Source organism: Cervus canadensis, chromosome 13 (assembly GCF_019320065.1).
Source record: "Cervus canadensis isolate Bull #8, Minnesota chromosome 13, ASM1932006v1, whole genome shotgun sequence".
NCBI classification, from domain to species: Eukaryota; Metazoa; Chordata; class Mammalia; order Artiodactyla; family Cervidae; genus Cervus; species Cervus canadensis.
In genome coordinates, this window is record NC_057398.1 from 16,559,600 (window position 1) to 16,582,728 (window position 23,129).

General features: G+C 43.3%; 1 protein-coding gene across 1 annotated transcript; it reads left to right on the plus strand.

Moving 5' to 3' along the window:
- The first annotated feature begins 3,896 nt into the window (after positions 1-3,896).
- Positions 3,897-22,907, plus strand: RNASEL (ribonuclease L). Its single transcript, XM_043485744.1, has 7 exons — positions 3,897-4,016; positions 6,553-8,214; positions 15,052-15,137; positions 16,558-16,763; positions 17,675-17,807; positions 19,921-20,090; positions 20,752-22,907. Exons 2-7 carry the CDS (start codon positions 6,741-6,743, stop codon positions 20,930-20,932), a joined length of 2,250 nt encoding a protein of 749 aa, XP_043341679.1. The 5' UTR covers positions 3,897-4,016; positions 6,553-6,740; the 3' UTR covers positions 20,933-22,907.
- Positions 22,908-23,129: the final 222 nt, after the last annotated feature.

The window sequence follows — 23,129 nt, forward strand, 5'->3', positions numbered from 1 at the left end:
CTGGTATTCCCATTTCTTTAAGAATTTTCTACAGTTTCTTGTGATCCACACAATCAAAGGCTTTAACATTGTCAAAAGGGCAGAAGTAGATATTTTTCTGGAACTCTCTAGCTTTCTCCTTAATCTAATGAATATTGGCAGTTTGATCTCTGGATCCTCGGCCTTTTCTAAACCCAGTTTGAACATATGGAAGTTCTTAATTCATGTACTGCTGAAGCCTAGCTTGAAAGATTCTGAGCATAACCATGCTAATGTGTGAAATAAGTGCAATTGTGTGGTAGTTTGAACACTCTGTGTTATTGCCCTTCTTTGGGACTGACTTTTTCCAGTCCTGTGGCCACTGCTGAGTTTTCCAAATTTTTGGCATATTGAGTGCAGCACTTTCACAGCATCATGTTTTAGGATTTGAAATAGCTCAGCTGGAATTCTGTCACCTCCACTATCTTTGTTTATAGTAATGCTTCTTAAGGCACACTTAACATTATACTCCAGGATGTCTGGCTCTAGGTGAGTGACCACACCATTGAGGTTATCTGAAGAAATCTCTAGTCTTTCCAACACTACTGTCTTCCTCTATTTCTTTGCACTATTCATTTAAGAAGGCCTTCTTATCTATCCTTGCTATTCTCTGGAACTCTTTATTCAGTTGGGTATATCTTTTCCTTTCTCCCTTGCTTTTTGCTTCTCTTATTTCCTCAGCTATTTGTAAGGCCTCCTCAGACAACCATTTGGCCTTCTTGCATTTCTTTTCCTTTTGGGATAGTTTTGGTCACTGCCTCCTATACAGTGTTACAAACCTCCATGCATAGTTCTTCAGACACTGTCTAGCAGATCTAATCCTGTTTATTACTTCCACTGTATAATCATAAGGGGTTTGATTTGGGTCATACCTGAATGACCTAGCAGTTTCCCCTACTTTTTTTCAATTTAAGCCTGAATTTTGCAATAAGGAGCTGATCATCTAAGCCACAGTCAGCTCCAGGTCTTGTTTTTGCTGACTGTATAGAGCTTCTCCATCTTTGGATGTAAAGAACATAATCAATCTGATTTTGGTATTGATCATCAGTTGATGAGCATGTGTAGAGTCATCTCTCATGTTGTTGGAAGAGGGTTTTTGCTGTGACCAGTGTGTTCTCTTGGCAAAACTCTGTCAGCCTTTTCCCTGCTTCATTTTGTACTCCAAGGCCAAATTAGCCAGTTATTCTGGATATCTCTTGACTTCCTGCTTTTGCATTTTGATCCTCCATGATGAAAAGGTGGAGAAGGCAATGGCAACCCACTCCAGTACTCTTGCCTGGAAAATCCCATGGACAGAGGAGCCTGGTAGGCTGCAGTACATGGGGTCGCTAAAAGCCGGACACGACTGAGCAACTTCACTTTCACTTTTCACTTTCATGCACTGGAGAAGGAAATGGCAACCCATTCCAGTGTTCTTGCCTGGAGAATCCCAGGGACAGGGGAGCCTGGTGGGCTGCTGTCTATGGGGTCACACAGAGTCGGACACGACCAAAGCGACTTAGCAGCAGCAGCATGATGAAAAGGACATCTTTTTTTTAATGTTAGTTCTAGAAGGTGTCATAGGTCTTCATAAAACTGGCCAACTTCAGCTTCTTCAGCATTAGTGGTTGGGGCAAAAACTTGGACGACTGTGATATTGAATGGTTTGCCTTGGAAATGAATGAAAATCATACTGTCATTTTTGAGACTGTGCCTAAGTACTGCATTTCAGACTCTTTTGTTGATGATGAGGGCTACTTCATTTCTTCTAAGGGACTGCCTAATTTTCCTCTTATTTGACTCTTTCCTTTGGAATTATATCCAAGAGATATAACCTTTAGTTTTGTTTATTAATGCAGTTTAATAATGTTGTGCAACATTAATTGAATTGAAAATTATTACCATAATTGTTAAGATAGCTCAGTAGGTATAGGGGTTACAGTAAGATTTCTTTCATCAACAGGGCTGAACTTAACTTTAAAAAATGAAGCTCTTGGTGTGGATGTGGAGAAAAGGGAACCCTTGGGCTCAGTTCACGAGATTGTAAATTGTAAATTTCTCAAGATAGAAAACAGTATGGAGCCTCTTCAGAAAATAAAAAATGGAACTGTCATATGAGCTACTAATTCCCCTTCTTTTCTTCTTATTGTAGCTATATGGGATAATGGGTGTTAACTAAACCTATTGTGGTAATTACTTCATAGTATATGTGAATCAATACATCATGCTGTATGACTTTAATTTCTAGAATGACTTATGTCAGCTATTTCTCAGTAAAACTAGAGGGAATTCCCTGGCAGGTAGGACTTGGCGCTTTCACTGCCGGGACCTGGGTTTGATTCCTGGGCCACGTGGCATGGACCAAAAAATCAAAATAAAAAAGTAAAATAAAACTAGAAAAAAAATTTTAATGGACGCTCTTGGGTAACAAGAACAAGGTGTTCAGGGCATATTAAGTGCTGATCACAAGGTAATTCACTGTTACTGAACCTTTTAAATTGGCCCAGCTGTTCAAATTACTTTCTGAGGAGAAGAAAGATTTAAAACTTAAATAATTGAGGAATGATCCTAAGGGTAAGGAATGTAATGTAGTTAGGTGCTAGATAATGGAGTTTCAGTTTTCATTATTTAGAAAATATCTCTCTTGACTTATACTCCCTATTCTGGTGTTTTCAACCTTCCTCATTCTACTTATTATTCTCTGTAGGATTTCTCCATAAAGTGTTTTATTTATAATTTACTTATTTTGTTTATTTTCTGGCTTCTCCCACAAGAATGAGGGTAGGCATCTTTCTCTGTGCTGTTCGTTGAGGTAGCTCAAATCTCTAGAACAACTGAATTCACTTAATCACTTTGTGCCTCATTTTCTCCATCTGCTTGACCCCATTGTAGGGGTCAAAATAGCATCTATCTCAGGACTTAAGTGACTGAACAACAACAAAAATGTGTATTTTTTATTGGCTCAGAATAGTTCCTACAGCATACTAAAGAGCTACATAAATGCTTGCTACTACCATCATTATTATTAGTTCAGATAGCAAAAGCAGCGTGTGCAGAGACATGGAGGTGGGAAGCAGTATGATGTGATGGGGGACTGGATGGTGGTAGTGATGATGCACATAAGGAACTGGGATGGTCAGGGTCATGATATCATGACCTGAAATCATGTTACATGTTGCATTTCTCAATGATTAATGGTCTATTTCTCCCTACTAAGATGTAAGCTCCAGGAAGACCCCCACGAGGCATTTGTGTGATGAATCACTGTATCCCAACATCATTCAACCACCTGCCTGAGGTCACCCAGCAGAACAGCCACAGCTCTGGACTGCCAGCCTGATGCCGTTTCCAGAGCGCCCAGGCGAGTGAGGGAGCTTGGGCTTTGGGCTCACCTAGCTTTCCTGAGCCTCGGTTTCATCAGCAGCAGGATTGTTAGGGGTTGACTGGGTGCATATCTTGTGAAGCAGTGAACAAACTGCCGGGCACCCAGTCAGTGCTCAATAAATGTTTATTTACTGTTCATTTCACTTAAGAAGATAAGGGATTTGGAACAACGTGGTCGGGATGGAACTGGATGCTGTGACCTGAACGGCCGCAGGCCTGGCGGCAGGATGCATGCGGCCTCCCTGCCCCCTCCCGGCCCCGGGCTCCTTGGTCCATGGGATTCTCCAGGCAGGGATACTGGGGTGAGTTGCCATTTCTTCCTCCGGGGATCTTCCCGACCCAGCGATCGAACCCAGGGCTCCTGCATTGCAGGCGGATTCTTTACTGTTTGAGCCCCCGGGGAAGCCCAAAGATGCTACTAGCTCAGGCCACCGCTGCCCAGTGTGGGCGTGGTCAGCTCAGGCCTTCGCGGCCGAGTGTGGGCGTGGCCAACGTTCCCGCCTCTTCCTGCCACTCTCCGGGTTCCGCCCCGGGGGCTCAGTCTCCAGGAGGGCCTGCTTTCTTGCTGGCAGCAGTATTTGACGGTTAGATGCCGCCAGAGGAATGACTGAGGAGGAGGCATCTGCGTTTAGAAGGTAGGACACGCAGAGGGAGGAGAGCTGGGAAAGCCTGAGAAGGTGTTTTGTTTGAAGGATTCCTCGGGCTTCTGGGGACTGGAGGTGAAGTGGGTGTAGAACTTGGGGACAGGAAGGAGCACGCGGAGCCAGCCGGCCAGTCCCGGGGGATCCTGTGCACCTGAGTCCTTCTGAGATTTCCAGGGTTCTGTCATAATCCACACATTATTTCTTCAAGGCATCTCTGTTTATCAGGCTCCTCTGGTCCTGTGGGGAAAATGAAACTGAAAGCAGGACTCTCCTTTTGCAGGGCTTTTGTTGAGCTGTTTTTATTTTCTGCTCTGATGTTTTACTCGGGTATCTTTTATTATTATTATTATTCCCTGGAACAGGAAATGGCAACCCAGTACCCTTGCCTGGAAAATTCCACAGACAGAGAAGCCTGGTGGGCTACAGGCGTGGAGTCTTACTACTATCTTTTTTTTTTTGCATTTCCTCATAAGTTAGTCCAAGGTGTGGTGTTCTTAAATGATTGTATTACTTTGAAGCTAGCAGCTGAAGGAAGTGCCTGGAATAAATAAGGAAGCAGAGAGGAAAAGAAGTTTGAAGAAACCCTGAATCCTCCAGGTTTCTTTGAGCTTCTTTCTTTCCTTGATCTTTTCCAGCCCACCTCACACTCATTGTCACTAAAGTTGTTTACATAAACATTTGATCCAAAGAGTTCATTGCTGGGTGACTGTGCTTCCGCTGCATGTTTGGTTAGCTCTCTGAGGGTAGAGGCTTTGAGACTGTCAGGCAGGTGGGACTGCTGAAAAATAGTTGCTTTGTGATTTTTGTAGCAGAAGCAGTTATAAACATTCAGGTAAGTTTGCTGCCCTCTGCCCTCTGAATTGTATCTAAATGGCTCAGATCTGATGGAGGGCAGTTGGACTAAATTGACATCTCCTAGGTTCCCTATTTGTGTAGCATGTAAAGCACTGGGTGGGAAGAACGGGATGTGTTAAGGTTTTTTTATTTCTTTTCATAAAGTGATGTAATTAGCTCTACCATTTACTGAAGGCCTAATATTTCCCCCTCTCCCTCCTTCACTGCACTTTATATGGGGGGCTGTATTTATTGTTGTCCCCATTTGAGGGAACAGAAAATTCAGACTCAATAATCCAAGGTCACACAATTAGGAAGAGTCTAGAGTTACACAACGAGGGGCCAAACTTAGATCTTGCAGAGGTGGGAGTTCAAGTTCTTTCCCCTACTCCAGGAGTCCCCAGCCTCTGGGATCTAATGCCAGATGACTTGAGTTGGAGCTGATGTAATAAAAATAAAGTGCACAATAAATGTAATGCTCTTGAATCATCTCCAAACCCACCCCTTCCCCACCCCCAGTCCATGGAAAAATTGTCTTCCACGAAACCGGTCCCTGGTGCCAAAAAGGTTGGGGACTGCTGCTTACTCTACACTACTTTGAATAGGAGTGCACACTTTTGCACTTGTAAAGAGCCAGGAATGGACTGAGCATGCTCAACCAGAAATGCAGATTGGCGAAAAACACGTATTTTCTTATTAAATAAGGGTTCTGATTTTTTAAAGAGGTCATTTATTTCTAGTAAGAGTGTGTTTATATGGCATTGGAAAAAAATGTATTAATATAGGTTGAGAATCCTAAAAACAATCATAGCCTTTGACTGGTCTTTCAGTTCTTTGAAATTAATCGTAAGAAATCTATTATAATATTATAAGATCTCTCATAAGAAAACAAGATAAAACAAGCTAAATTTGCTGCAACATTATTTAGAATTGTGAAAAAAATATCTAATTTTGAAACTCTGGTTTAAAAGTTACTTTAAAAATCTGCTCAGTATTAGGGAACTGAAACACCTCTCTAATGGTCTATTGCAGATATTAAAATATTTTAAAATACTTTGTAATAACACAGGACATTATTTATAGTAAGGTATTAAATGAAAGGAAGCCGAATACAAAGTTACAGATCATGAGCCCAACTATTTTTAAAAATAATTTATAGACTATACTAAAATATTAACTATTCCTGTTTCTAAGCAGAGGGAGAATAGAGTAATACGTTTCTTGTTTAAAATTTACACATATTTATGTTGTTGTTGCTGTCCAGTTGCTAAGTTGTGGCTGACTCTGTGCCACCCTGGACTGCACACACCAGGCTCCTCTGTCCTTCACTGTCTCCTGGAGCTTGCTCAAATTCACGTCCGTTGAGTTGGTGATGCTGTCTAACCATCTCAGCCTCTGTTGCCCCCTTCTCCTCCTGCCCTCGTTCTTTTCCAACATCAGGGTCTTCTCCAATGAGTCAGCTTTTCACATCAGGTTGCCAAAGTATTGGAGCTTCAGCTTCAGCATCATTTCTTCCAATGAATATTCAGGCTTGCACCCCATGAACAGTATGAAAAGATATATATTTATAATATTCTCTAATAAAAAATTCTATGATAGATGTATTTTGAAAACATTGCTAGTGAAATTAATTTCTCTAATTCAAATGTTTTCTCACTCTCATAACACTACAAATTACCTCTCTCATCTCCAGGTGAAAAGTCAGAAGACCCCAAGAGTATTGGTGCCTCCTCATACTGATGGTCTGTAGCCAGACAATTCCTATTTCCCCTGACAGGAGTTTCTAACAGTTCCAAGTCTCTTTGATCAAATCCCAAGGAGATAAGTTTTCATTTTCTCAAAGAGAAGGCAAGAAAGTTGTAGCCAGTGGTGTATACCATCATGGAGACTGAGAGCCATAACAACCCTCAGGAAAGACCCACACCCTCTAGTAATGGGAGGGCTTCAAGGGAAGACAATCATTTGTTGATTAAAGCTGTGAAAGATGAAAAGGTTGAGTTGGTCCAGCAATTGCTAGAAAGAGGGGCTGATGTCAATTTCCAGGACGAATGGGGCTGGTCACCTCTGCATAATGCAGTACAAGTTGGCAGGGAGGACATTGTGGATCTTCTGCTTAGTCATGGTGCTGACCCTTGTCTGCGGAAGAAGAATGGGGCCACTCCCTTCATAATTGCTGGGATTGTCGGAGACGTGAAGTTGCTCAAACTATTACTTCCCAAAGTAGCAGATGTCAATGAGTGCGATGTTAATGGCTTCACAGCTTTCATGGAAGCTGCTGTGTATGGCCAAGTCGAAGCCTTAAGGTTCCTGTATTACAACGGAGCAGAGGTGAATTTGCACAGAAAGACAGTGGAGGATCAAGAGAGGATTAAGAAAGGAGGGGCCACTGCCCTCATGGATGCTGCTGAAGGAGGGCATGTAGAGGTTGTGGAGATCCTCCTTCACGAGATGGGGGCAGATGTCAATGCCCGGGACAATAGGGGCAGAAATGCTTTGGTCTATGCTCTTCTGAACTCTGATGTTGAGAAGGTGAAAGCCATTACTCGCCTTCTGCTGGACTGTAAGGTTGATGTCAACGTGAGGGGGGAAGGAAGGAAGACGCCGCTGATCTTGGCAGTGGAAAAGAAGAGCCTGGATCTGGTGCAGATGCTTCTGGAACAAACAGCTATAGAGATTAATGACACAGACAGTGAGGATAAAACAGCACTGCTGCTTGCTGTTGAACTCAAGCTGAAGAAAATCGCCCAGTTGCTGTGTCACAAAGGAGCCAGCACAAAATGCGGGGACCTTGTCACAATAGCGAAGCGCAATTATGACTCTGACCTTGCAAAGTTTCTTCGCCAGCATGGAGCTGTAGAAGACGTTCGCCCTCCCGATAAAGCCTGGAAGCCTCAGAGCTCACGTTGGGGGGAGGCCCTGAAACATCTCCACAGGATATCCCGCCCTATGATAGGCAAACTCAAGATCTTTATTGATAAAGATTATAAAATCGCTGACACTTCTGAAGGGGGCATCTACCTGGGGTTCTATGAGGAACAAGAGGTAGCCGTGAAGCGGTTCTCTGAAGGCAGCACACGGGGACAAAATGAAGTCTCTTGTTTGCAGAGCAACCGAGCCAACAGTCACGTGGTGACATTCTATGGCAGTGAGAGGGATGGGGGCTGTCTGTATGTGTGCCTCGCCCTATGTGAGCACACGCTGGAGAAGCACTTGGCCGACCGCAGAGGAGAGGCTATGCAAAACAAGGAAGATGAATTTGCCCGAAACATCCTCTCATCTCTGTTTAAAGCTGTTGAGGAACTACACCTGTCTGGATACACTCATCAGGATCTGCAACCACAGAACATCTTAATAGGTGAGTCCCCAGTCTTCTCTTAGAAATGTAGGGTCTTTATTTATCAGAGGAACAGATTTTCATGGCAGAATAGGAAAGAACTAGAGTCAGTGTGGATTGTTCAATTTGAGGATGAATGTAGGAAATCCGTAGTTACAGTGCAGTTCCTCCTGCTACCAGGTAGAACCTGTATTATTCCATGTGGAGGTGAAGGAAGCTCATGGAATACCAGGCTAACCTTATGCTGCCCTTGGCAAATACAAATATGAATGTAGGTTTTGGATGGAGCCAACTCCAAGAAGTTTGAATTCTTAGAGTAGTCTGTAAGTAAGAGAATCTAGAAAGTGTGTTCCTTCAGACAAGGTGGCAGTTAACGGTGAATGTTGCGTGTGTGCTCAGTTACCGTGAAACTTAACGGCAAAACTGAGGTCAAACTTGGGATCCAGGATAAGATGTGAGACAAGTGAAACACACTGCAAGCAGGCTGAACAAATCAGTGTGTACTCTTGTAAACCAAAACCATACACTAAAGCAACATTCAAGGAAACAGGCAGAGCTGAGTGTAAAGTCCCAGGGAGCAAGGTAGTGCAGTAGTAAGAGCCTCAGCTTGGACTTCCCTGGTGGTCCAGTGGTTGAGAATCTGCCTGCTAATGCAGGGGGCACAGATTTGATCCCTGGTCCAGGAAGATTCCACATGTCACCAGGCAACTAAGCCCATGTGCCACAACTACTGAAGCCCTTATTCTAGAGCCCGTACTCCACAGCAGGAGAAGTCACTGAAATGAGAAGCCCATGAAGAAAAACTAGAGAGTAATTGCTGCTGTCCACAGCTCGAGAAAGCCCTCTTGCAGCAATGAAGACCCAGTGCAGCCAAACATAAATAATAATTTAGAAAGATCCTCAGCTTCAGCCAGGTTTAGGGAACCTTGCAACCTAGTCCCAGCACTTTGTAGTTTTGTAACCTCAAGGAAGTTGCTTAATTCTGTGAGTGTTGGTTTCCTCACTTGGGACTAATAATACCTCTTTCAAAAGGTTGTTATGAAGTCTTAAGTGCTCTGTGTCATATGGACAAGTCACCTGTACATTGTACGTGCCCAACAAAGGCCAGGTACTTGTCTAGGGGGCTAAAGCAGATGTGGATACCTAACCTACAGATATGCACTGAGTTTAAACATGGTGTGAGGGACCAGGGCAAAAAGAAGGTGTGGGCATTTAGAGGCAGAGAGCAGTATATAAGGTGCTGGAAGAGAGACACAGGTACACATAAGATCTGGCTTTAGTTTGAGGACAGGTACTCATGGCACTCCTTCTTGGTTTCAAGCAATGTTGCTGGGGAGACGGACAAGGGCCAGAAGTGTGTACAACTCTACCTGGTAAGAAAGAGTCTTTGCGGTTCATTCAGGGGTGGGGACCTTCCCAATTCTACCTGCCCATCTTGATGCGAAAGGGTCACACATCACATTTTAAAGAAAAATAATTTCTGAATACCTATTCTTTGAAATTTCTAGTACCGCTTCTTCCATTCCTAAGCTTGAACAATAAAGAATTGATTATATCTATGCATCAAGGTGGTGAACCTAGCACATACTGCAGACTCTTCCCTGTATTAAATTCTTCAAATGATGGGAAAACATTTTTAAGTGAATTTGTAATTAAAATTAACATTAAAAAAAGAATTCTTAGAGGACAAAATCTTTGAGGAATCATGGAGAGACTAAACATAGATAGGATGGGATGGAAGAATGGCACAGGAGCCCAGGACAAATGCAGAATGCCACAGAAAAACATTACTCATGAAAGTGGGAAGAGTACAGAAAAGCACCACTCAAAAGCGATGGAAACCAGAAACAGGAGAGAACCAAGGACCAGAGAGCAGGCAAGATTGCTACCTCAGTAGAAATTAGGAAGATCAAACCCTGGACTTGCCCTCTCCCCTAGGGACCAAGCATCTATGACAGGCCTTTCTGTCTGCAGACAGGGAGACTGCTTGAGACATTGAGTCACTGATGATTTTAAGAGAAAGACTCAAATGTGTTCCTTTATATGGCTGAGAAATATTCCATTATATATATGTACCACAACTTCTTTATCTATTCATCTGTCGGTGGACATTAGGCTGCTTCCATGTCCAAGCTATTGTAAATAGTGCTGTGATGAACTTTGGGCTGCATGTGTCTTTTTCAGTTATGGCTTCCTCAGGGTATGTGTCCAGTAGTGGGATTATTGGGCTATATGGTAGTTTTATTCCTAGTTTTTAAAGGAATTTCCATACTGTTCTCCATTGTGGCTGTATCAATTTACATTCCCACCAACAGTGCAAGAGGATTCCCTTTCCTCCACACACTCTTCAGCATTTATTGTTTGAAGTGGAGGGCGGGGGGTGGCAAGGAGAGTGTGGGACGAATTGAGAGAGTAGCACATAACATTACCGTGAATAAAATAGAGAGCTAATGGGAAGTTGCTCTATAACAGAGGGAGCTCAACACAGTGCGCTGTGACAAGCCAGAGGGGTGGATGGGTAAGATTCAAGAGCAAGGGATATAGCTATACTTATGACTGATTCACGTTGTTTTATGGCAGAAGCCAACACAATAGTGTAAAGCAATTATCTTCCAATTAAAAATAAATTTAAAAAAACTCAAAAGAATTCAGGAAAAAAAAAAGAGAGAGAGAGAAACAAAGAGCTGTTATCACACAGGATGTCTGCCAAAGCAACTATTAAGTGGCATGGCCCACTTACTCCAGAGCTTCACTGAAAAAAATGCAAAGCAGAAGCTCTGACAGTGCTCTCATCCCTCCTCTGTGTTGGGTGGCATTAACAGGATGCACAGGCTGTCAGGGAGTCTCAACTGTAATGTAAAACATACATCAAAAATCACCTAAGATATTTAGAGTTGCTGGTAGACTTCCCTGGTGGTTCAGTGGCTGGGACTCCCTGCTTCCACTGCAGGGGGCTGGGGTTCCATTCCTGGTTGGGGAACTAAAATCCCACATGCCACACAATGTGGCAAAAAAAAAAAAAGCTATAAGAATTGCTGATACTGAAAGGTTGTTGCTGAACCATGAAAGACGCCAGGATTCTTGACCTCCGGAGGAGAAGAATTCAATCCGGGGCCAGTGACGAGGCTGGATCGCTTAGAGCTTTTGTGTAATAAAGCTTTATTAAAGTATAAGAGATAGAGAAAGCTTCTGACATAGACATCAGAAGGGGGCAGAAGGAGTGGCCCCCCCCCCCGCCCGCTAGTCTTTAGCCAGATGTTATATAGCTACTAGCATTCTGCTAATTAGAGAAAGGAATGTCTCAAAACTCAGAGACTGGCACCAGGCCCCTCACCCACAACATGCATTTTCAGATAACATTGGCTCCAGGTGAGTCATCCTGGGTCATAAAACGATTGACATGAATCTTGAAGAAAGGCAGGTTTCCAAGTAAATATAGAGTTTCATTAAATGAGTAAAACATACTGGTTTGTCAAGTGGGTTCTGAGTCTTAGGCGAACCGACTTGAAGACAGAGTCTAGGGTAAATACATAGTTCATTAACATAGCTTAAGGCAAATATTTCCATAAGAAAAATGCATTGGTTAGCTCAAGGTTTGAGAAAAGTTAAGTTCAGAAATGCTGGGCTGGATGAAGCACAGCTGGAATCAAGATTGCCAGGAGATATATCAATAACCTCAGATATGCAGATGACACCACCCTTATGGTAGAAAGCAAAGAACTGAAGAGCCTCTGGATGAAAGTGAAAGAGGAGAGTGAGAAAGTTGGCTTAAAACTCAACATTCAGAAAACTAAGATCATGGCTTCTGGTCCCATCACTTCATAGCAAATAGATGGGAAAACAGTGGAAACACTGGCTGACTTTATTTTTTGGGCTCCAAAATCACTGCAGATGGTGACTGCAGCCATGAAATTAAAAGACACTTACTCCTTGGAAGAAAAGTTATGACCAACCTAGACAGCATATTAAAAAGCAGAGACATTACTTTGCCAACAAAGGTCCGTCTAGTCAAGGCTATGGTTTTTCCAGTAGTCATGTATGGATGTGAGAGTTTAACTATAAAGAAAGCTGAGTGCCGAAGAATTGATGCTTTTGAACTGTGGTGTTGGAGAAGACTCTTGAGAGTCCCTTGGACTGCAGGGAGATCCAACCAGTCCATCCTAAAGGAAATCAGTCCTGAATATTCATTAGGACTGATGCTGAAGCTGAAACTCCAACACTTTGGCCACCTGATGCAAAGAACTGACTCATTTGAAAAGACCCTGATGCTGGGAAAGATTGAAGGCACGAGGAGAAGGGGACGACAGAGGATGAGATGGTTGGATGGCATCACTGACTCAGTGGACGTGGGTTTGGGTAGACTCCAGTAGTTGGTGATGGACAGGGAGGCCTGGCGTGCTGCAGTCCGTGGGGTCACAAAGAGTTGGACACGACTGAGCAACTGAACTGAGCTGAACTGAACTGAAGTTCAGGTGGAGCTAGGTGTTGTCATGGCAACACAGAATTTGAAGAGAAACCTCTTTTTAAATTTGTATAGAGAAGGGGGAAAAAAAATCTTAACACTTGTAGTTTGTTTCCTCCTGCCACTTAAGAGAGATAAAAAATGTCTGACACTTGCAGCCTATTTCCTCCGTTTGGAAACCCCTGGCCCTCCTGCCTGTTACCCTCTCAATACCATGAAAGAGAGGCATGAAACAGGAGAATTTATACCCAAAGAAACATAACTATAACCAAGTGTATAAATTTCCCATGGCTGTTGAAAGAAATTGTCACAAACTTGGTGCCTTAAAACAATAGGAGTTTAATTTCCCATGGTTCTGGAGGCCAGAAGTGTGAAACCAGTTCCACTGGCACCAAGTCAGGTGTCAGCAGGGCCAAAGTCCCTCTTGATGTTGTATACAGAAACTAGGTGTAAGCTTTAAAATTTTTATAGCACTTTAACAATGTCTATTGAAACTAAAAATAAAAAGTTGGGCTCAGATGGTAAAGAAACTGCCTGTGATGCAGGAGAACTGGGTTCGATCCCTGGATCGGGAAGATTCCCTTGGAGAAGGAAATGGCACCCCACTCCACTATTCTTGCCTGGAAAACTCCATGGACAGAGTAGCCTTGATGGGCTACAATCCATGGGATCACAAAGAGTCAGACTTGACTGAGTGACTAACACTTTCACTTTTCATGGGAAAAAAAAAAATCAAATGTTAGAAGAGATGTGAAGTGTTCCGTTAAACACTTTCAAATTTCAGTAGCAGAAGACACAAAGTGGCTTAAATAAGTGAAGGGAATTATTGAAATAATTGAAAACAGTCTGTGATTTATGAAGTACACCCTATCTGCTCCTTCAGTCTCATTACAGGCTGTCTTGCCACCCCAGGCATTCTCCATGAATTCCTATCTGGAATTCTCTCTTCCCTTTCTTCCCAATTCCACTCACCTATCCAATTTCTACTCATCTTTTCTCTCTAGGCATCTCTTCCTTTTTTTTTGCCTCACCCCAAGGCTTGCGGGATCTTAGTTCCCTGACCAGGGATTGAACCCATGCCCCTTACACTGGAAGCTTGGGGTCCTAACCACTGGGTCTCCAGGAAATTCCCTAGGCATCTCTTCCTTAATGAAAACTTCTCCCCCTCTACGCAGCCATGTAGCTCTTCTCATGGTACACTTTTAGAGCATCCTGAACTTTTGACCAGCATTTTCAAAACTGCAGTTAATGTTTAGCTATGTATTTATTCCTTTACTATCGGCCTCCTTGCCCAGAGACTCTAAACTCTGTAGAGCCAGGACTGTGTTCTTCCTCACCATCATTTTTTCTCTTACTAAACATTTGTTAAACAATTTGATGGGTTCATTTTTGTTAGACTCTGGATTTCCCTACAATGCTGAGGTCCAGATTCATAATGAAAGGGCTCTGAGTAACAGTTGTACTGGCTGGTATCTGCGGTTACCCAGCCTTCCTTCTCAGATTCCTTTAAGCCACCTCTTTGAGGACAAATCATCTTTGACTTTGTTCCCCACCTCTCTTATCCCTCTTTCTGAGGACTCAGTGGCTTCCTTCAAAGGAGGAAGATGCTGAAGGGGAGAGGGAGGCATCGACTCATTAGAAGCACGTGGTTGACTCGTGGTCACAGATGACAATGTCAGAGTGGGCAGTGGCGAGTGGGCTTGATTTGGTGGAATGCTATGCTAAGGTGGTCTTGGATTTGGACCCTTCAGCTCTAGGGTCCAGTTGTTCTTCAGCTATAGGACGTAACCTTAACTCCTGCCAGCAGCTTCTTTACAAATCTGTGCTCTTTGACCCCAAGAATTGCATGAAGGGGGAGCTGGCTATACTTATCCTCCTACTTCCCCAACCCCTGGCTTGGGATGAATAAAATGTAAATCCTGCTCTTAGCAGATACCAGCAGGTCAAAGAACACAGTGCACATGACTGTTTTGAAAAGTAAATAAGGCAGATATGAGCTCATCATTGTCTTCCTCAGTGATGATGGATTGTACATTGATTGAGTTACAGATTTATGTAAATTAATTATAACATGGGGATTGAGGATTTTCTTTTTTAAAAATATATTTACATATTTTTAATTGAAGGATAATTGCTTTACAGTATTGTGTTGGTTTCTGCCAAATGTCAACATGAATCAGCCACAGTATACATATCCCTTCCCTCTTGAACCCCCCCTTCCACCTCCCACCCCTCTAGGTTGTTACGGAGCCCCAGTTTGAGTTCCCTGAACCATACAGCAAATTCCCATTGGCCATCTGTTTTACATATGGTCATGTAAGTTTCCATGTTACTCTCTCCATACATCCCCGCCAAGAATAAGCAATTTCAATGCCTCTCTACAAACTCTCCTTTAGATTCCAAGAATGCTGCTTGCCTGGCAGATTTTGATGAAAGCATCAAGGGGACTGGAGATCCACAGGAAATCAAGAGAGATCTAGAGGTAATTTCTAGAAACAGTTTACTTTTCCATCTCTCTACTTCCTTATTCGTTCATTATCTTACTTCCTGTGGCCAATTAAAGGATGTTCCTATTTCGCCTAGGAAAGAAAGAAGTTTCAAGGCATTTCCTCGGTATGCATGGCCCCCACTCCCTTGCAGACAACAGCATCTCTCTGGGTGGGTGTGGAACTGGTCCTTGCTGTGGCCGTTTCTGCATCTCTTTGGATGTCTCTCTAGCCTCACAGGCTAAATAGAAAATACATTGAGCATGCCACATTTCTTGAAGAATTACCTCCAGGAGATTTCTCCAGAATAATTCCACAATTCCTGTAGGAGGTATTTGATGCCTGAAGACAAAGTAAATGAGATTTCTTTTCCCACTCTATTCAAATGCATGTGCTAAACTCCTAGGAGGGTCAGATACTAAGGCCTTCTGAAGCACATGGGAACGACGGGATTGATCCCCAGCTCAAAAGAGACTATAGTTGGCCCCACGGGTTAAGATCCTAAATAACTGTTTCCCCAGAGAGGAGACAAACCAGGAGACATATAACCTCTGTAGACCACAGCTCCTGGATAGACTCTGACCCGTTAGGGCAGCCCGCCCCCTGGAGTTCTCCAGGGTGCTGAACTTCCAACCCAGTTGGTAAGAACTCTCCATCCATGCCTGGCCTTTCTGGCTCAGTGGCTCCAGATCTGAGCCCCTTCCCTGACTGGTGTCTTAGTGCAGAAGTTCCTGTGCTGGTCTCCTCCCTAGTCTTTCCTCCCTACTGTGTCCTGACTCCTGGGGTGTTCACTGTGTTCTTCTGGACCTGGTCTGGCTCTTTAATCTCCTGCCTGACACAGGCCCAACCCAAAGTCCCTGTTCCTAGCCAGACTCTGAGCAACCCCTGCCCCTTGTTTAAAACCTCTCCCTTTCCCTGGTTTATTTAAAAATTCTATCTGTACTTTGAGGTCTAGCTCAAATTCCTCTTCCTCTAAGCAGTCTGCTCTGACAGCTCTGGCCTGGGATTATCTTTTGCTCCTTATAAAACTAAACTACACTTTCTTGAAGAGTTCTCCATGCCCAGGCTCATGGCCAACCTGTGGGCTCCTTGAGATTCTACCCATTTTCCATTTGCTCATAGCCTGTGCCCCACCCTCCAAAGTTCCCCAAATAGAGTACTAATTCATAAGCACTTTTGACTTGATTTATGGGTTTCCCTGGTGGCTTAGATGGTAAAGAATATGCCTACAAGGCAGGAGACCTGGGTTTGATCCCTGGGTGGGGAAGATCCCCTGGAGAAGGGAATGGCAACCCACTCCAGTATTCTTTCCTGGAGAATCCCATGGACAGAGGAGCCTGGTGGGCTACAGTGCATGGGGTTGAAAAGAGTCAGACATGACTGAGTGACTTTCATTCACTCATGGCTTCTGTGCAGGCCCTGGGACTGCTGGTCCTGTATGTGGTAAACAAGGGAAACATTTCTTTTGAGATGCTGAAGAATCTAAGAACTGAAGAGTTGGTTGAGCGTTCTCCAGATAAGGAAACTCAGGACCTCATTCAGCATCTCTTAGTTCCTGGGGACAATGTGAAGGGCCATCTGAGTGGCCTGCTGGCTCATCCCTTCTTCTGGAGTTGGAAGAGGTAAGGAAAACAGTGTCTATTACAGGCCTCTAGGATGGAGATGGTGAGTGTATTAGTCAGGGCTTTTTATATTGGGTTGGCCAAAAAGTTCATTTGGATTTTTCCATAAGATGTTACTACAGAAGAACCCCAAAGAACTTTTCTTTCTTTTTTTTTCCCAAAGAACTTTTCAACCAACCTGATATATATACAAAATAAGGAAATGCCTCATGCAATACTGGGGCTGAGAAGTTCTACCATCTGCTCTCTTCAAGCTGGTGACCCAGGAAATTCAGTTGTATAATTTAGTCTGAATCCAAAGGCATGGGAACCAGGAGAGCTGAAGATGCAGATTCCAGTAAAGGTCTGAAGGCCTGAGAACTTGGAGAACAGAGGGCAGGAGTAGAACCATGTCCCAGCCAAAGTGATCAGCAGGGAGGTGGCACATTTCCCCTTTCATTCTGTTCAGGCTGCCCATAGATTGGATGATGCCCACTCACACTGGGAAGGGCTGTCTGCTTCACTGGTTCAAATGCTAATCTCCTCTGGAAACATCCCCACAGACATACCCAGAGTAATATTTAATCTGAGTGCTACCCGCGTGGTTGGTGAAATTAACAGATGAAATTAACCATCATGGTGAGGTGGGCAGGAGTCAGGCTGGGAATCAGCAGACACAGGCTTTTCTCTCAGCTTGGAATTTCCTGGGTGGGTGTCATTGGAGGAGTGACTTAACTTCTCTGGATCTGATTTTTTTCCATTGAAGAATAGAAAAATGATTCGGGCAAAAAGAGAGAGCGAGAGCTCTCCTATTGTGCAGATTGTTTAGAGACATGCTTTTACTACTCTTACAAATGCCAAAATCTAATAGTTTTCTCTCTCTGGGAAAAGTGGGAAGGGTGGAATGATCATGATCATTCTGTCATTCTCAGCCGCTACCGGACACTCCGGGATGTGGGAAATGAATCTGACATCAAAGTACAAAATACTGATGGCAAGATCCTCCAGCTTCTGCAGCCTGAAACATCTGAACTTCCCACAAGTTTTTCCCAGTGGACAAATGAGGTATGAACAACTTCTATGGTCTGGGAGTTATTCCAGGAATAAGAACCTGTTACGTTGGTTTTCCTAACTTTTTTATACTATGAGCCTGGTTCAACCAAGGGGTAAGAGGGGTTTTCCTTGCCCTCCTCCCATCCCAGACCCCCTCAGCTCTTCTGGATCTCTGCTCCAGGCCAGGTCCTCCTGAGATACTCATCTAGGCTCCTCTTTAGAATGGACTTGTCACAGCCCAAAAGCCTTTTCCTCTTCTGTGACTCTTTCTCTCAAGCCTTATTTTCTGACTGAGGTCTGGCTAATAATTCTATTTCCATTGTGACAAGAGCAGCTGATTAAATGGAGTTTAGTCCAAGGGAGGCACTTCCACAGGGGCATTTCCATTCAGGGAGACTGGCTGCCTCTGATGCTGGTGAACAGCCCAGCATCGAGCATCCACACACCCACACCTACTTTCTGGATGAGAAAACAGAAAGACAGAAAACAATCATCTTTCAAATTCCTTCTCTTCTAGAGAAGGTCTACCCAACTTGAACTCAATATAGTGGAACATGGGCTTCCCAGGTGGAACTAATGGTAAAGAACCCACCTGCCAATGCAGGAGACACAAGGGACGTGGGTTTGATCCCTGGGTTGGGAAGATCCTCTGAAGGAAGGCACGGCAGCCTACTTCAATATTCTTGCCTGGAGAATCCCATGGACAGAGGAGCCTGGCGGACTATAGTCCATAGGGTCGTACAGAGTCAGACATGGCTGAAGCAACTTAGTACACATGCACTTATAGTGGAGCATAGTAATTAATCACTCATTCAGTCTAATTGGCACTATCATAACTTTCACTATTATGAATTAGCAGACATCTGTCAAATACCAGTATGTGTTAGGACCATGCAAGGTCATGGATATACAAAGCAGAGTATGGCATCCAAGTGGGGCTGAGAGACCTACAGAAGGGATGGCTGTGGGATACATGCTGGGTACCCCTGAGATATAAGCAGAGCATTATGGGAAAATCCACAACTCTCAAGTCTTTGAGTGGGACCAACAGCTTCCATATCTTAGGCCTGAGGTAGGACTCTGCTTCTCCCATACCTCCTCGTTTCTGGGTCTCATTTTGCTTTCCTTCCCTTGTCTGCCTCTAGACCACACATCACACTCATAATTGTTGGCTTAACATCTGTCTTTCCTGCTACCCAGTAAGTTCTGTAAGGAACTGATAGTGCCACCCGGGCAGCCTTCTAGTCACCAGTTACTCTTTCTAAGGGGCCCTCTGGTTTCATGGTTGTTGCATCTTATTCTCTTACTCCAAACTATTTCTAAATATCAGAACTATCTACAAAGAGTGTGAGCACAAATAGATAGTCAGTGGGAATTTGCTGTATGATGCAGGGAGCTCAAACGAGGTGCTCTGTGACAACCTAGAGGGGTGGAGGTGGGAGGGAGGCTTAGGAGGGAGGGGACATATGTATATACTTATGGCTGATTCATGTTGCTATATGGCAGAAACTAACACAATATTATAAAGCAATCATCCTCCAATTAAAAATTAAAAAAATAAACGAAAAAAAAAGTGAGAGCACAAAGAAGAAGGCATTACTAATACGAGAGCAGCTGCCCCGGGACACCTAGGGACAAGGAGAAATATGTAACCTTTGGAAACATAACTACAAACAAAACAAAGAACAACCACACTCACTATGGCAATGGCTGCAAGGCCTGGTCTCAGTCAGGACAACCCTCTTTAAAGAGGAGATGTAATCAGGTATGAATTTGGAAAGGTGGCCACAAGGATAGCAGTACTGTATAGTATAATGGGCAAATTTCCTCATGTAGTAGCCAATGATTTCCTAAACCATGTTTTACTGTAGTTAATTTCTATGAAAACAATTCTCTTGGAAAATAGATACACAAATTTAAAGTTATTTATAGTTCCACATCCAAATACAACCACAATTAGCACTATGGTGTACAGTGTTTACTTCCATTCTTTTCTATTAATTTGCTTTATTAACTAGTCGTAATTTTGGCATTATATTCAAATTTGTATTCTGCCTTTTTGTATTAACATTCTATCAGGATTTATTTTGTGTTGTTACCACATTTTTGTGTAATTTTTCTTTAGGTTGATGAATCTGTGATGAAAAAAATGAATGCGTTTTATGAGAAAAGGAAACAGAACAAAACGTATCAGAACAAAACGTATCAGAACAAAACGTATCAGAACACTGTAGGTGACCTGCTGAGGTTCATCCGGAATTTGGGAGAGCACATTGATGAACAAAAGAATACAAAGTAAGAACTGTTTTCGCTCTTATAGGTCATATATGAGATGAGAATAATTTAAAAATTCCGGTTCTGTTTACATCTGCTATTCGATGGAAAGAAGAAAACTTATTTTGATGAAGGGAAAGTCATTCCTCCCTTCTGTTTGGAAAGGCCCACCACAACGGTCTTATAGTCAGTGATGGACATTCCCATCAGGTTCTCATCTTCCTTTTCAGTTTTTGTTGAGCCTGCTTGAACAGAAGGCTAGCGACTCTTGTGAGAAGAAACACAGGGGACTGGGTGGCCGGGCAAAACGAATGTACATTATAAGTGTAGCCCCATGTTAATTCAGTTAGCTTTTGCTGCCAAAAACCTCAGTTGCAGAGTCACCCAAAATTTGCAGTTTTCAGGGCTCTTTTGGATTTCAGCATTGTAGATAAGAGATTGTAGAATTGTACTATGTCCATTTTATAGATAATAAAACTGAGGCGCAAAAAAACTCAAGTTGATGAAATTTACTGTTATTTGAACGTCAGGAGATTAATCTTGCTTTGTCAGATTCCAAAGTCTTTGTTTATTCTGCTATAGACACCAGGCGAGCAAAAAAAAATCTCCAGGGCCATATACTGTAAAAGGGAGGATGCAGAGTTTGGGGCAGGCATATCAAAATATTTCTGTTTCATTTCAGGATGAAATCAAAAATTGGAGAACCTTCCCAGTATTTTCAGGAGAAATTTCCTGATCTGGTCATGTATGTCTATAAGAAACTACAGAACACAGAATATGCAAAGCATTTTCCAAAAATCTCAACCCGAACAAAGCCGACGTGTGATGGAATTGGTGGTGGTGAGCAGGCTGGCCAGCCCTAGTTAGTGCCTTTTGAATTCAGAGAGGTACAATTTTGCTGTGCGAGTCACAACTCTCTGGGACTCTTGATTTTTTATTTTTATTTTTTGGCCGTGCCATGCAGCACATGGGATCTTGTTTGCCCCACCAGGGATTGAACCTGGGCCTTTTGACTAACCTCGTTGCTTGTGAGTGATGAATTGGGTAGCCGATGTGTCCGTTCCTGGTGCAGTGCTCAACATTCTCCATGTTTACAACAACAACAACAACAAAAAGTGTGTGCTCAAACTGCTTTGGTCCTTAGTGAAGCTTAGTGGCAGGAGCTGAGAAGGCATCCTGCTAAGATGGCATCCTCTTGTCAATTGCACCAAAGGAGTGAGTTCCTTGACCCCTAATGCTTTATTTTTACATCAATTATCTCATGTAATTCTTCCAACAATCTTGCAAGATAGGATTAATGTCCCCATTTAGGAACTGAAGAGCCTGACAGACTCAGGGAGTTTGAACAACTTGACCCAGATTATACAGCCTGCACAGAGTGCCGTATAAATGGATGTGGTGTTATTGTTAACTCACTTGGTCACCTTAGAACTTCATGACTAGCTCAGAGCTCTTCTGCATGAGACCCAAAAAGAATAGGTCAAAGGGACTCTAGGTGGCTACATTCATTCCATTCATTCATTCATTAATATTTGTTGAGCACTAACTAATATGTCTAAGCACCAATTATATGAACTGCGCTCCTTCTAGAATCACTTGTGCTGGTTTCCTATGACCTAAGGCAGTATTTTTGAACTGTTGACAATCTTGCCCTTCAGAGGCCATTTGGCAGTTAAAAATGGCTGTCCGAGCAGAGGGTAGGGGGTGGTGCTGGCGTTCTAGTAGATAGAGGTCAGGGATGCTGCTGAATGCTCTATGATATGCGCAGGATAGCACCCGCCAAACAGAATTATCTAGCCTAAAATATCAGTGGCTCTGAGGATGAGAAACTCTGCCTTAAGAGGCTGTGACACCTCTGAACTGGCTGGGAGCCCAGGACTGTGGAGTGTGTGGCCCACCTCACAAAGGAGTGACCAGAGTCTGATGTCTTGCTTTAGGATCTGTAATGAGACAGCGCCCGGGTCGCCTCCTCAGGAAGTGCTCTGAAGCCCCTCACTTTCCACACCGCCGTCTGAGTGTCCTGTCTGCTCCCTAGCACCACAGCCACCCCAGAGCATGCTTCTCTCCACCCAGAGCATGGCTCTTCCTCCCTGGAATCTGAGCTGCTTAGGGCCCATGATATATTGATGTGTGTCATTAGAGTTTAGCAAAATGTCTGCCAATGTCTGGCAATGATCAATAATTATTCATTGAAAAATGAACAATCCATCTTCATAGATGAGTAATATTTGTAGATGACATTTTGATGGTGTTTTATAATTTATAAATTACACCTGCATATTTTATCTTTTAGTTTTATAAATAATCCTGTAAGGTACGCATTATGATCCTCGTTTCGCAGATGAGGAAACTAAGGTTAGAGATGCGTTGATTTACTCTAATGCATAGGACGTGTCACTGTCTCGATCTGAAAAGATTTTCTGGCTTGAAGTCTGATTTCTTTCCATTTATCCTCACTGTGGTGGTGAAGATGTAGCTTTGTAGTGAGAGGAGCTGGGGAAGAACATGTCTCTTAGGTTCTTTTTAAAAAAGGAGGTGGGGACTTCCCTGGTGGTCCAGTAGTTAAGAATTTGCCTACCAATGCTGGGAACAGGGGTTTGATCCCTGGGCCAGGAGGATTCCACAAGCCGAGGGGCAACTAAGCCCCTCATTGTTGTGTGCAACAACGGCTGAGCCTGTGCTCCAAAGCCCATGCCATAACTAGAGGAAGCCCGCATGCAGCAATGAAGATCCAGCACAGCCATAAACAGATAAATAAACATTTACACATAAATAAATAAAAAGAAGGTGGTCTCCGTACAGCTCAGAGAACTCTACTCAGTGCTCTGTGGTGATCTAAATGGAAGGAAATCCAAGGAAGAGGGGATATATGTGTATACATATAGCTGACCTGCTTTGCTAAACTGTACACCAATAAAAATAAATAAAAAATGGAAAGGAGATGGTATCGACTTCCCTGGTTGTCCAGTGGTTAAAACTCTGCACTTCCAATGCAGGGGGCACAGGTTTGATCCCTGGTCAGGGAACTAAGGTCCTACATGCCTCATGGCACAGCCAATA

Bases quoted from the DNA above. Each gene is read 5' to 3' on its own strand.
- RNASEL (XM_043485744.1), top strand. From the start codon at position 6,741: ATGGAGACTGAGAGCCATAACAACCCTCAGGAAAGACCCACACCCTCT. The intron at 8,215-15,051 runs GTGAGTCCCCAG...ACTCTCCTTTAG, and splicing joins ACCACAGAACATCTTAATAG to ATTCCAAGAATGCTGCTTGC. The intron at 20,091-20,751 runs GTAAGAACTGTT...GTTTCATTTCAG, and splicing joins GATGAACAAAAGAATACAAA to GATGAAATCAAAAATTGGAG.